The following is a 12,709-nucleotide window of genomic DNA, read 5'->3' on the forward strand; positions in this document are numbered from 1 at the left end:
CAATGCACTTAAGTCATTCATTTCGAAGAAGGATGTATTTGCCGTTTTGCCGACCGGATACGGATATGGTCGTAGCGCTGGCCTATTGCATGCCTAGGCAGTTTGAAAGACAATTCTCTGCCCGCCCCTTGGATTAAGTGAGGTGAATGGTTCGATTCCAGACTATACATTTTAATGATATAGGATGGCCCGCCAGGCTAATGGAGTCCATCTGGAATAATTTGCTGCATGATATTGAGAGTGATTGGGTCAGATTCAGGTTGTTCAGATTACAAAAAGACACAGTAGTATAGTCAAGTCATGTAATTTGCTTAATCAAAGTGAGCACCAATAGGCCTAATATAATTATGCCCATAATTATTTAGGGATGTTCAATGTCAACATGGTCGACACAGAGTGGTCTATATTCATTAGAATCAGAGGGGTGCGCAGTTTTGGCCATTGCAGGCGCACTGCGTTGAGTATGCGACGTTTTCACCAGGCGTGCGTATCCAATGACGCACACACGCCCGTCCGTTTCCTTGTTTAGCATTTAGCAACGTGCATTGCAGCTCACACTTGCTGGCTGTTTAGGGGCCTGATAAGTTATCCAAGGTAGCTTCTGAGCAACCGTTTGGGGCCCATTTGTGAATACTTATTTTTATTTACATTAAATCGGAATTTAGGACATGGCTGAATGCGACTGGGATACAGTTACTGTCCTAAGAAAGAAAGGTTCTGCGGCACAGTCGAAATCCAAACAGGTAACGTTAAGTTAGCCAGCTGGCTTTATACTAGCTAGCTAGACCAACGTTAGCCATCTGTTTTAGTAGCATGTTATGTAGCAATAGCTAACTAGTTGCTGGCGTAACGTTATCATTTGGTGTATTTTCCGAGATTTGCCTTAAGTTGGCAAATTTGGCTCTCCAGTCTGGTGAAGTTTATCAAGCCTTTGTCTCTTGACCTTATACTCTTTGTTAACATTAACGTTACTGTTTAACGTTAGCTAATACAAGTTAACTTAAGCTCAGTGTTATGACAACAAGGCTGAGTTAGCTGAGTTAGCTATTTTCTTGCGTGAAGTTGTAATGCTGGTTTATGTCCGCATAGAAGTGTGAGAGGAATGAAGATCATTGCTCGTTTGTCGTTTGTTTATCTTCACGCACTCTTTATTGGTACGTAAACCATTCGGCCAGTAACATTAGGACATCACATGTATCAAAGGTGCATTAGCCTCACGCTAACGTTACCGTTCTGCTTGCGGCGTGTCACTCCTGTGAGCCACCATCATGTGGATACTGCCAAGTTACTTCGGTATTACATCAGTTTACTAATGAGAGTGAAACGTTGTGAGTTAATGGTTTTGTAAGTTTAGTTAAATAACACAACACGAAAAGTGCTACCGAGCTGGACATTTAAATATTTGCCCTTTGCCGTTGTTTATTATAGGCTGTGACTGCTGCTCAGAGGAAGGGGGAAGACATAGAAACGTCGAAGAAATGTAAGCTCTCACACATGCATCCGATACGGTTACTTTTTATTTTATTTCTCTCTATGTTCTTAATTTCAGTGGCAAGGGCTCCGAGTCCTTCTTCACATCTTGTTCCTCAAGGCTCAAGCAGACCTCGATTTTAAGTTGATGCACAACATAATGTTTCTAAGCTGTACACTACATAGCTAGCATTACAACAGAAACTATAAAACAATTAAAAACTGCACATATCATAGGCATTACAACTACAACCCCAAATCAGAAAAAGTTGGGACGTTGTGTAAAATGCAAATAAAAACAGAATGTTTTTTTGATCTGCCAATCTCAAACTCAAAAATGAGACAGACCCAATTTTTTTAAAATGACAAATGTGACTGTTTCATGGAAAATATATGTTAATTTTGAATTTGATACCAGCAAAATTTTTCAAATAAATTGGGAGGAGGGTAACCAAATGCTGGAAAAGTTGTGTGATGATAAAGAAAACAAAAGGAGGAATGTTTCACGACTAATTAGAGTTACTGGCAACACGATTGGGTATGAAAAAGAGCATCCCAGAGAGGCAGGGTCTCTTAGAAGTAAAGATGTAGGGGTATTCATCACTTTGTGTAAACCTGTGTGACATATGAAACAATGTAACTTTAACGCTTCTTAACATGAAATTGTGAAGGATTTGGGGAGTTCATCATCGTCAGAACATAATCTAATGAAAACATTCAGAGAATCCAGAGACATTTTTGCGAACAAGGGAGCTGAAAACAATATTGGATTGCTGTGGTCTTTTGAACCTCAGATTGCACTGCATCACAACCAGACCTGTTTCTGTAAATAAAATCATTGTATGGGCTCAGGAAAACCTCTGATAAGTAACCATTATCTATGTGCACAGTTTGATACTCAATTTAAAAACTTAAAACTATGCAACAGCCAAAATTGTATTGAGTAGGGCTGGGATAAACGATTATTTTTTAAACGATTAATCTAGCGATTATTTTTTCGATGCATCGATTAATCTAACGATTCATTTTTTCAGTCGATTTCGATTCGATTTCGATTCGATTTCGATTCGATTCTCGATTATCTCCCCATTAATTCACTAATAGCAACTTATACATCTGAATGAAAAAACATGAATTCTTTAAACTATATCTGAATGAAAAAACATGAATTCTTTAACATTGCAATATATGTTTATTGCTCTTAAGATTCCAAAATAAAAGACTATACAAGTGCAAAGTAATGCATTCTTAGTCAGAGGTAGCATTCAATAAAGTTCAGTAGTGTTTGTCTAATTGAGTGCCTGTCATTTTAAGACGTTTAACACAGTTAAAAGGCTGCTGATGTGTGGATGCAATTCATAACGTAGTTAGTTCAAATAACGGTTTGTTCTTCTCCTTTGGACAAGCACTTTTGAGTCTTGGAAAACACTTTTCCATTTACACCGGGATTTTGCAAACATTCAGAGTCAATAAAATGAGCCCTGCATGAGTAACGAATACAAGCAGCAAGCAGTAAGCATGCTAAACTTGACATCCAAACAGTATTCTAACGTTAGCTTTGAGATACTGCTTGATTGCATACTGTAACTTAACTTAGTACATTAAACTATGTTGTGATAAGACCTTAGCAGAATTTACTTTAACTTTAATGCAGCAGTTTTGAACAAATTTGTGCAGCATGGTCACGATGCTAAGCGGATTTAATAGCAATTTAGCCCACTGTGTTCTATGCAGTGCTTCTATGTGGCAACAACAATCGTGAATATTTTGTTAAATGCACATGCAGAGGAGGAGCGTCTATGAGGAGGAGCAGCGGGCTCGTTACGAGAGAGAGCGGGCGGGGCGAGGAAAGGCTGTGTGAGTAAAGAGTGCAGCTCAATGAAATTATTTTATCTTATCTTTAATTTAAATAGTAGGCCTACAACAGAACATCAATGTGTGGTGGCCGGTTTTGATTTCGTGGTGCCCAGCCACAGATTAGTCAACGTATGGAAAACACTGAAGGTGTAAAGTTAAAAATATTTAGCAGCACACGTTATGCTTGACGAATCGACGCTCATATTTTGCGTCGACGTATTTTTTGCGTCGACGTCATCGATTACGTCGACGCGTTGTCCCAGCCCTAGTATTGAGACATGATACAGAAAATACCATGTATTACCATAAACCATATAAACCATACCATGCATGTGTGCTTGTGTGTGTGTGTGTGTGTGGCAGGGTCCGCAGGACAGAACAAGCAGCACCTGGTGACCAAGAACACGGCGAAGCTGGACCGAGAAACGGAGGAGCTGCACCACGACAGAGTTCCGCTGGAGGTGGGCAAGGTCATCCAGCTGGGTCGCCAGAACCGAGGCCTCACGCAGAAGGACCTCGCCACGGTGAGGACACACACACACACACACACACACACACACACACACACACACACACACATATATATATATATATATATATATATATATATATACACACACACACGCACGCACGCACGCACGCACACACACACACACACACACAGAGGCCTCACGCAGAAGGACCTCGCCACGGTGAGGATACACACACACACACACACACACACACACACATATATATATACACACACACACACACACACGCATATATATATACACACACACACACACAGACACAGAGGCCTCACGCAGAAGGACCTTGCCACGGTGAGGACACACACACACATATATATACACACACACACACACACACACACACATGTGTGTGTGTGTGTGTGTGTGTGCAGGGTGCGATTTGTGTAAAAACCAGAGGGGGGGATGATTTTAAATAAGTTTGTAAACCCCCCCCCACCACCACCCAAAAAAAATGAACGAACGATTCATAGCCTAGTAATGTCATGGCTAATAATACCCTATATTATTTTTGCCACCTTTGTAACGTTTTAGTTTTAGTTTACCGTGGTGTATGACTTTAAACAGCGATTGTGCTTGGTATGATGATCAGCTCCTCTAATGCAGGGTAGGACTACGTTTTGACAAGCATACAAATTCACCTTGTTCTTGCCCCATCTGAAATTACTTCTCTACTTTTGCTGCCTCCATCCTTTCTGTATTTGTGTTGTAAAAAACATTGTATATGATGGCACTGAAGTCTTAAGTTAGTGAATTGGCTAACAGTGTTAGTTGGTAACCAAATAGCCTACACATTGCGCTACACGCTGCGTAGGCTACGTGCATTCTCTCTCCTGCTGATTTCCGTTCAGTAGCCAAGTGCGTAATATTGCAAAAGTTGAAAAAATAAATGTGTTTATTGTAGCCTACAGAAAATAAATAGCCCATCATACTGTCAGTTAATTGTGCAGTGAAGAGTTTGGAGAGTAAAGTTATAGGGCAACTTGAAGTTTTATGAAAATAATTTACGAACCAGAACATAAAGACCATGAAGCTTCTATTTCTTGCAGCTGTTAAAACACCGCTAGATAGTTTAAATACCCACCAACATTCGTTTTTGCAGTACATATTATTTCTAAAAGTTATTTGTCTACTACTGGCTGATTTATCAAACGAGTGCTTTCTCGTTCGTCCTCCGCAAACTACAGGTGTTTCGGTAGAGAGCCATTGAATAAGCGATGCCAAGCAATTTCTGTAACACTTTTTGTGACATTCAGCAAATATCTCCTCATTTAATGTAAGTTCCTTCGGACAATAGGCCTACGTTCTACTCTACGTGCAGTTGTCCTCCATCTCAGTTGCATCAGTTTTCTAATTTTGAAGGTTCTAAAACATTATTATGCTTCACTGAATCCTTCTCGTTTTCTTTCATTTGTCCAGCTAACTTTTCCATTGAACCTAGCTATTTATGATGGATTACACAGTCGACATTCTGAAATGTCCTGCACGATCAAGGCCAAATTAAGTTATCACGCAGCCACTGTGTCAGCAGCATCAGTGCTGACGGTGCGTTTCTGATGTCAGATTATTATGTAGGCTAGCCTACTAGACTGTTCTCACGTTGCAGCGCTTTACTTATATGAAGTAGCATTAATCAATATGAGGGGCAGAGGGGGATAAATGTTGTCCCCCCCGACGATAAAAATAATTTAGCAGAGGTAGGGATAGGAAAACCAGAGGGGGGGAAATCCTCACCATCCCCCCCTACAAATCGCACCCTGTGTGTGTGTATATACACACACACACACACACACACACACACACACACACACACACAGACACAGAGGCATCACGCAGAAGGACCTCGCCACGGTGAGGATACACACACACACACACACACACACACACATATATATATACTCACTCACTCATTTCGCTTGCTGAAGTCATTCTGCTTTTCCCTGCCATTGCTCTCACACACACTCTCTTTCCTGCCATTGCTCTCACACACACTCTCTTTCCTGCCATTGCTCTCACACACACTCTCTTTCCTGCCATTGCTCTCACACTTAGTTGCCATCACTTGCTTCTACTCACTCACTCTCTCTCTCTCTCACTCACTTACTCACACACACACTCTCTCTCTCTCTCTCTCAACCTTCTCATCTTCTTTCAGTAGTTCACTCAGTCTCCACATTCAAACATAAGATTGGTCATTGTTTTGTTTTTCCTACAGAAAATCAATGAGAAGCCTCAGATAATCGCAGACTACGAGGCAGGAAAGGCCATCCCAAATAATCAGATCATGGGAAAAATTGAGCGTGCTATTGGTGAGTGTGTGCATCTCAAATGAGCAGTCATGCAAGCCAACACTAGAGCCAGTTCAGGCTTCACTATAGAGGTTTGGTAATCGACCTCAGGGCAACTCCCCAAAGCTCTTTACCTGTGTGGCATGTGTTGTCCCTTGGCCTGGGCAGATACGGGTTTCTAAAATGGATAGTGTCAATATTTGATGATAGTTGGCTAATCTGCGTTCAAAGCCACAGTAAAAGCACTCTGCAAACACCTGCAGCTGTAGTCCATGGTTGTTACCGTGCCAAACTCCTAAATGAGATTCTGCATAACCTTATTTTACGTTACGTTGGTGTGATGCAAGTAGAGATGTAACGGTAAAAATGTAACATGACTATTATAGTGAGCGAAATTATCACGGTTGATATTAATGCGGTATTTTTCGAATGTTCTGAAAATGAAAGAATGGCATAGTGTCTTGTCATGAGAGTGGTGTGGCTCATTTAAGAGTAAAAGACTTCTTTTGTGTTACTCGGTGTGTGTTAGTGCAGAGGGAGACTAATGAGTTATATGGGCTGGCCACTGAGAAACGTATACGCAAAACCAACAGGAGTTACATGGGCTGGCCACTGAGAAACGCATACGCAAAACCAACAGGAGTTACATGGGCTGGCCACTGAGAAACGCATACGCAAAACTAATCGGACAATGAAACACTTTTTAATTAAATGTCATTTACAAAGAGATCGTGCCTCATTGAAAGTGGATATTTTGTCACTAGCAACCTACATCTATCCTCTGTCAAATACTGTTGCCCGGTGTATCACCATAAGTTCTTTATGGCGTAGTTTTTCCATAAGTTCTTTATGGCGTAGTTTTTCCATAAGTTCTTTATGGCATAGTTTTTCCATAAGTTCATTATGCCGTTTTTTCCCAAACGTTCTTTATGGTGTATTTTTTGCATCCCCTTCATTTGTTTGCATTGTAATTAGTGGGTTGATATGATCTTGTGTTTCTGCGCAGGTTTAAAGTTGCATGGAAGGGGCATTGTGTTTAGTGGGTTAATATGTTGTTGTGTTTAGTGGGTTGATATGTTGTTGTGTTTAGTGGGTTGATATGTTGTTGTGTTTAGTGGGTTGATATGTTGTTGTGTTTAGTGGGTTGATATGTTGTTGTGTTTAGTGGGTTGATATGTTGTTGTGTTTAGTGGGTTGATATGTTGTTGTGTTTGTTGTGTTTCTGCACAGGTCTAAAGTTACGTGGGAGGGAGATTGGACAGCCCATGGAGCCAGGGCCCAAGAAGAAATAAGAATAAAATCCTCGAAAAACATTCTTCACTTTCGCCTTTATTTTCATCTGGAAAAGTCCTGACCGAAGACGAGGTGACAGAAGATCAGGCATCCAAGCTAACAGTCAAGAGCGGATAGGCTAAGGCTTTGAATACACTGCATCGTCAAAATCACACGCACAGCGGCGTCTCCCTCTCATTCTGTGCATCTAAGTTAATTCACCATGGATGAGAAGAACCTTTAGATAAATCAACACAGATAACATTTCTGAAGGTAATGATCAACTATTGCTCATTCATGTTAAGCATTGGACTTTGGTGAAAGTCATGGAATGTCTTTTAACATAATAAACACAGCGTTTTGATTACCAGTGTTCTCCAAACTGTGTGTCTGGAATTTAAAGTCCACAAGAGCAGTCGGGTAACCGCACACCGTTGCCCTGATCTCGCAATGGGGCAAAAAGCAAAACAAAAACCAGTATCCGGACCTTAGTATGACCAGCAGTTTTGAAGTCATGTGAGTAGACAGGCATGACTGAGAGAGATGGATCTGATGCATGGGAGAGTTAAGTATCTGGTATGACATGCTGCTTGTTTGTATAAAATTACATGCAGCGGTTCCTAAACGTTTTCCTCCGCGTACCACCACCTACAGACACGTAAAAACGACAGATAAAAACGTAACAAGTTTTATTGACTCATTCCAGGCATCATGTTTAATTGACATAACAACTAACAAAATCAAAATGTGCAACTGGTCTGAGCTCTCACACTAAAAAACTGTGGAGAACAACATTATGAAACACAAAGAACGAAGAGAACATAGGCTTGAGATTTTTTTTTAAATAATTTTTAACACCTTTCCGCCATTGCCCTTTTCATCTCGCGTACCCCCTTAGTGGAAGCTCACGTACCACCGGTGGTACACGTACCACAGTTTGGGAATCCTTGGTGTAAAGGGAGTGTGTGTGTGTGTGTGTGGTTATCAGTGATGCGCAGTTTGGGAATCCCTGGTGTAAAGGCAGTGTGTGTGTGTGTGTGTGTGTGGTTATTAGTGATGCGCAGTTTGGGAATCCCTGGTGTAAAGGCAGTGTGTGTGTGTGTGTGTGTGTGTGTGTGGTTATCAGTGATGCGCAGTTTGGGAATCCCTGGTGTAAAGGCAGTGTGTGTGTGTGGTTATCAGTGATGCGCAGTTTGGGAATCCCTGGTGTAAAGGCAGTGTGTGTGTGGTTATCAGTGATGCGCAGTTCGCCCGAAATGGAGTGGTCATAAGTCATAAGAAAATATTTTAATGATATTCCGGGCGGGTCAGTTAAAATGAATTAAATATATATATATATTTGTAAAAATACTTCAAGTATCACGAGAAGGTTAACATCAATATTTAACTCATAATTGCTTTTCAAAGATATCATTGATTGTAGCATACTTGCTACATAGGTGGAGATGGTAGAGATGGAGGAAGCATACTTGCTACATAGGTGGAGATGGTAGAGATGGAGGAAGCATACTTGCTACATAGGTGGAGATGGTAGAGATGGAGACGGTAGAGATGGAGGTAAAAAGCTGAAGAAGCGAGAAGTTAAAATAATAGACACCCCTCCAGGAAAAGCCATATATGGGAAATATTTGGAAAGGTTCTTAAAGAAGATGACCGTAGTGCAAGTTATGTTCTATGCACTTCTTGCAGAGCCGTTTAAATGTATAACAACCACAAAACAGGCACGGCCAACATACAGTAACTCGTCACAAACACGGCACGCGTCGCTGGGGCCGTACCCTTTAGAACAGTGTTTCCCAAACTTTTTTTCTGGGGACCCACTTTTTAAAAACGACAGACCATCGCGACCCAATTCACTTCAGATCTAACAACCACCAAATACTGCCCAAATTGTTGATGTTTTAGACCATGGCTTCTCAAACTTTTCTATGTTTGGCCCCTTCAAACCATTCTACAATGGATCAGTGAAGATCAGAAAAGATCAGTTTTAATGCGCATCCGAGAGTTTGGGGATATTCTCGCATGCTACAGTACGAGTCACTCTCAGCATAATAAGCTGTTCCTGAATTTCTAAAGAGAGATGTTAGTCTGTTGCAGACATTTGGATCCATAACACCGTGACGTCGATTCGGATGTAAACATAGCCTATGCAAATAACTCAAGTCGTTATATTGTAGCTTAATTGTGGAGGTTTCTTTATTTAGAATTTAAATCCGCATTTTCCGCATTTTTAACATGCAAAACATGCATGCAAAAATGCACAGATTGAGTTATGACAAAAAACATGACACCACTAGACTGGTAGTAAACGAACTAGATCCTAAAAGAAAGGCGCTAGCTTCCCTGGATGAATGGTAGGCTATAAGCTATTATCCTACTCAACATAAATTGTGACTATGCTGGCGACCCAAATAAAATCTCCTGCGACCCACCTTTGGGTCGCGACCCAGTCTTTGGGAACCAATGCTTTAGAAGAACAATAATGTACCCATGTGTATCCTAGCCATCTGTACCCATGTGTACCCTAGCCATCTGTACCCATGTGTACCCTATCCATCTGTACCCATGAATGCAGGTACTTTTGTGTACCCTAGCCATCTGTACCCATGAATGCAGGTACTTTTGTGTACCTTAGCCATCTGTACCCATCAAGGTACACAAATGTACCTTTATGTATCATTACCGCATAGTACCCTTTAAAGTTACTAATCTGTACTATAAGGGTACAACCCCTGTGAAAATGTAAGGTGGTATAAGTATATGCACAACAAATAAGTAAATTTAAATGTTCTGGGAGGGGAAAAAAAACACTTTCAGTGATATTACACACAATATTGCTGCATTTGACTGAAAAGGCATGTTTATCTTGTGTCCTTGTCTGTTTCTATAGCAGAATAATACGGTTTCATTTTATACATTCATTTTATACAGCTGTAGCCTACTGTTAATGCAGTGGAACATTTTGTCCACGAGATGGCACTTACCATTTACAATAGCCATAGACTGTTGACACATGATCAAACAGAACTGCATGGGTAGCCTAGTGCAGTGGTTCTCAAACTTATCACAATGAGTAGCCTACCACCTCAGAAAACAATTCTCTCCAAGTACCACCATTATGACTGACATTATTAAAATACAGTAGTGTAGACCAAATAAACTACATATATTATATTGTTTTACATAACACCCCCCTCCAAGAAAGACAAAAACTAGTTTAAATTTAACTTCATTGATAAAGGATTTTTTTATTGTATACATTTTTATATATTTTTGAAGTGATTATTTAATCTTTATGAAAGACAAAAAACATCTCGGACACACCCGGAGTAGGCTACCTACAGAGAGAGTCCTCGTACCACAGTTTGAGAACCACAGGCCTAGTGGCTCTGCTGCTGTTCAGTTGCTACTGCATTTTTCGCTGACTGAATTTGGGTCTAATTATGCAACTGGTAACCTTGTTAATACCTCTCCAGCTATTACGAATCTTCAAGAATATAAAGCTAATTAATAACGTCAACAGCACGTGATGAGAATGATACAGCAGGACAAGGGCGTAGGTTTGGTCTGAGCTTTGGTGGGGACACTACCCACTAACACCATCCCCCCCCCCCCAAAAAAAAAAAGCCACTCAACTCTTTCACCAGCCACTATAGATATATATAATGTAATGATTAAAATGTGCTACTGTACAACTACTATCCATGATTAAAATGTGCTACTGTCCAACTTGATATATACTGTGTAGCCTACATAATCTGATTTTAATATGTACAGATATGTAGGCTATATTTAACATTTATTTTCTATTTGGTCTGTTATGAAATCATGCCCATTTAAGCACAGCTCAGTTTTAAGAAACTTAAATACATGCATGCTTAGCATTTTGTGAAAAGAAATCATTAAGGCTACATTGACAAACTCTTAACCGTGAGCTGCCTGTATATTCTCTGATTCTAATATTTACAGATATATAGGCGATGTAAGCACAGCTCAGTTTTAAGAAATGCTTAAAGCCGAAAGACCATGTTGAATTTTGCTACAATTTATTTCAAAACCGGATTACTCTGGAACAACTAACTATACACGGGAATGCCTTTGTGTTTGGTAAGGTCTGCTGTTTATTCTGATATATGGCTTGTCATGTTGTAGGCCTATATGGCTTATGTTGCGTGAAGAGTGTGTAGGCCTACGATATTCCACCGAGACGCATGGATGTGGAGATGGGCGCAGAGAATAATTAAGTGTGCTTGCTGAAAGCAGCACACTTATTGTTGTTCTTAAGTTTTATTATTCCCGTCTCCCTCATTTTTTGTCAGCTCTAGCGCCTAGGCCCTTTGAGACAGAGACACCGTTCCAACTTTAAAACGTCCGGTCAGTAGCGGTGTAAGTTGGTCGGGAAGATGACGTCAGGTGGGCGTGTCGTTCGTCCGCCATATTGGTTGAACAGAAAGCAAAACTAAATTTTCACAGGTCACAAATTTGGTCCGAACGCCACGAAACTTGACGTACATTATCCTTGGACCAAGCCTCACAAAAGTTACCGGAAGGATTTTTGATTTTCGAAAGCGTTTGCCCGTCACAGCCAAACGAAATCGGCGGCGAAGCTCCAAAACAGGAAGTCGTCCATATCTCAGGAACACTGTCACATATCGACAGGGTGCGATTTGTGTAAAAACCAGAGGGGGGGATGATTTTGAATACGTTTGTAACCACCCCCCCCCCCCCCCCCCCAAAAAAAAAAAAAAAATGAACGAAAGATTCATAGCCTAGTAATGTCATGGCTAATAATACCCTATATTATTTTTGCCACCTTTGTAACATTTTAGTTTTAGTTTACCGTGGTGTATGACTTTAAACAGCGAGTGTGCTTGGTATGATGATCAGCTCCTCTAATGCAGGGTAGGACTACGTTTTGACAAGCATACAAATTCACCTTGTTCTTGGCCTATCTGAAATGACTTCTCTACTTTTGCTGCCGCCATCCTTTCTGTATTTGTTGTGTAAAAAAACGTTGTATATGATGGCACTGAAGTCTTAAGTTAGTGAATTGGCTAACAGTGTTAGTTGGTAACCAAATAGCCTACACATTGCGCTACACGCTGCGTAGGCTACGTGCATTCTCTCTCCTGCTGATTTGCATTCAGTAGCCAAGTGCGTAATATTGCAAAAGTTGAAAAAATAAATGTGTTTATTGTAGCTACAGAAAATAAATAGCCTATCATACTGTCAGTTAATTGCCTACACTGCAGTGAAGAGTTTGGAGAGTAAAGTTATAGGGCAACTTGAAGT

At 40.6% G+C, this 12,709-nt stretch overlaps 1 protein-coding gene across 1 annotated transcript; it reads left to right on the forward strand.

The window, feature by feature from the left end:
• Positions 1-534: 534 nt before the first annotated feature.
• Positions 535-7,784, forward strand: edf1 (endothelial differentiation-related factor 1). The gene is made up of 5 exons (XM_076270152.1): positions 535-743; positions 1,429-1,480; positions 3,691-3,851; positions 6,073-6,166; positions 7,376-7,784. The coding sequence occupies exons 1-5, from the start codon at positions 669-671 to the stop codon at positions 7,435-7,437; spliced, it is 444 nt and encodes a 147-aa protein (XP_076126267.1). The 5' UTR covers positions 535-668; the 3' UTR covers positions 7,438-7,784.
• Positions 7,785-12,709: the final 4,925 nt, after the last annotated feature.

The sequence above is a fragment of the Alosa pseudoharengus genome, unplaced genomic scaffold, assembly GCF_046254945.1.
Source record: "Alosa pseudoharengus isolate Yale_2024_CS ecotype anadromous, Long Island Sound unplaced genomic scaffold, YU_APseudo_1.1 YU_APseudo_1.1_scf_6, whole genome shotgun sequence".
NCBI lineage: Eukaryota > Metazoa > Chordata > Actinopteri > Clupeiformes > Clupeidae > Alosa > Alosa pseudoharengus.

Excerpts from the sequence above, each read along its gene's own strand:
- edf1 (XM_076270152.1), top strand. The coding sequence starts at position 669 with ATGGCTGAATGCGACTGGGATACAGTTACTGTCCTAAGAAAGAAAGGT. Across the intron at positions 744-1,428 it reads CACAGTCGAAATCCAAACAG|GCTGTGACTGCTGCTCAGAG; the intron begins GTAACGTTAAGT and ends TGTTTATTATAG. Across the intron at positions 6,167-7,375 it reads AAAAATTGAGCGTGCTATTG|GTCTAAAGTTACGTGGGAGG; the intron begins GTGAGTGTGTGC and ends GTTTCTGCACAG.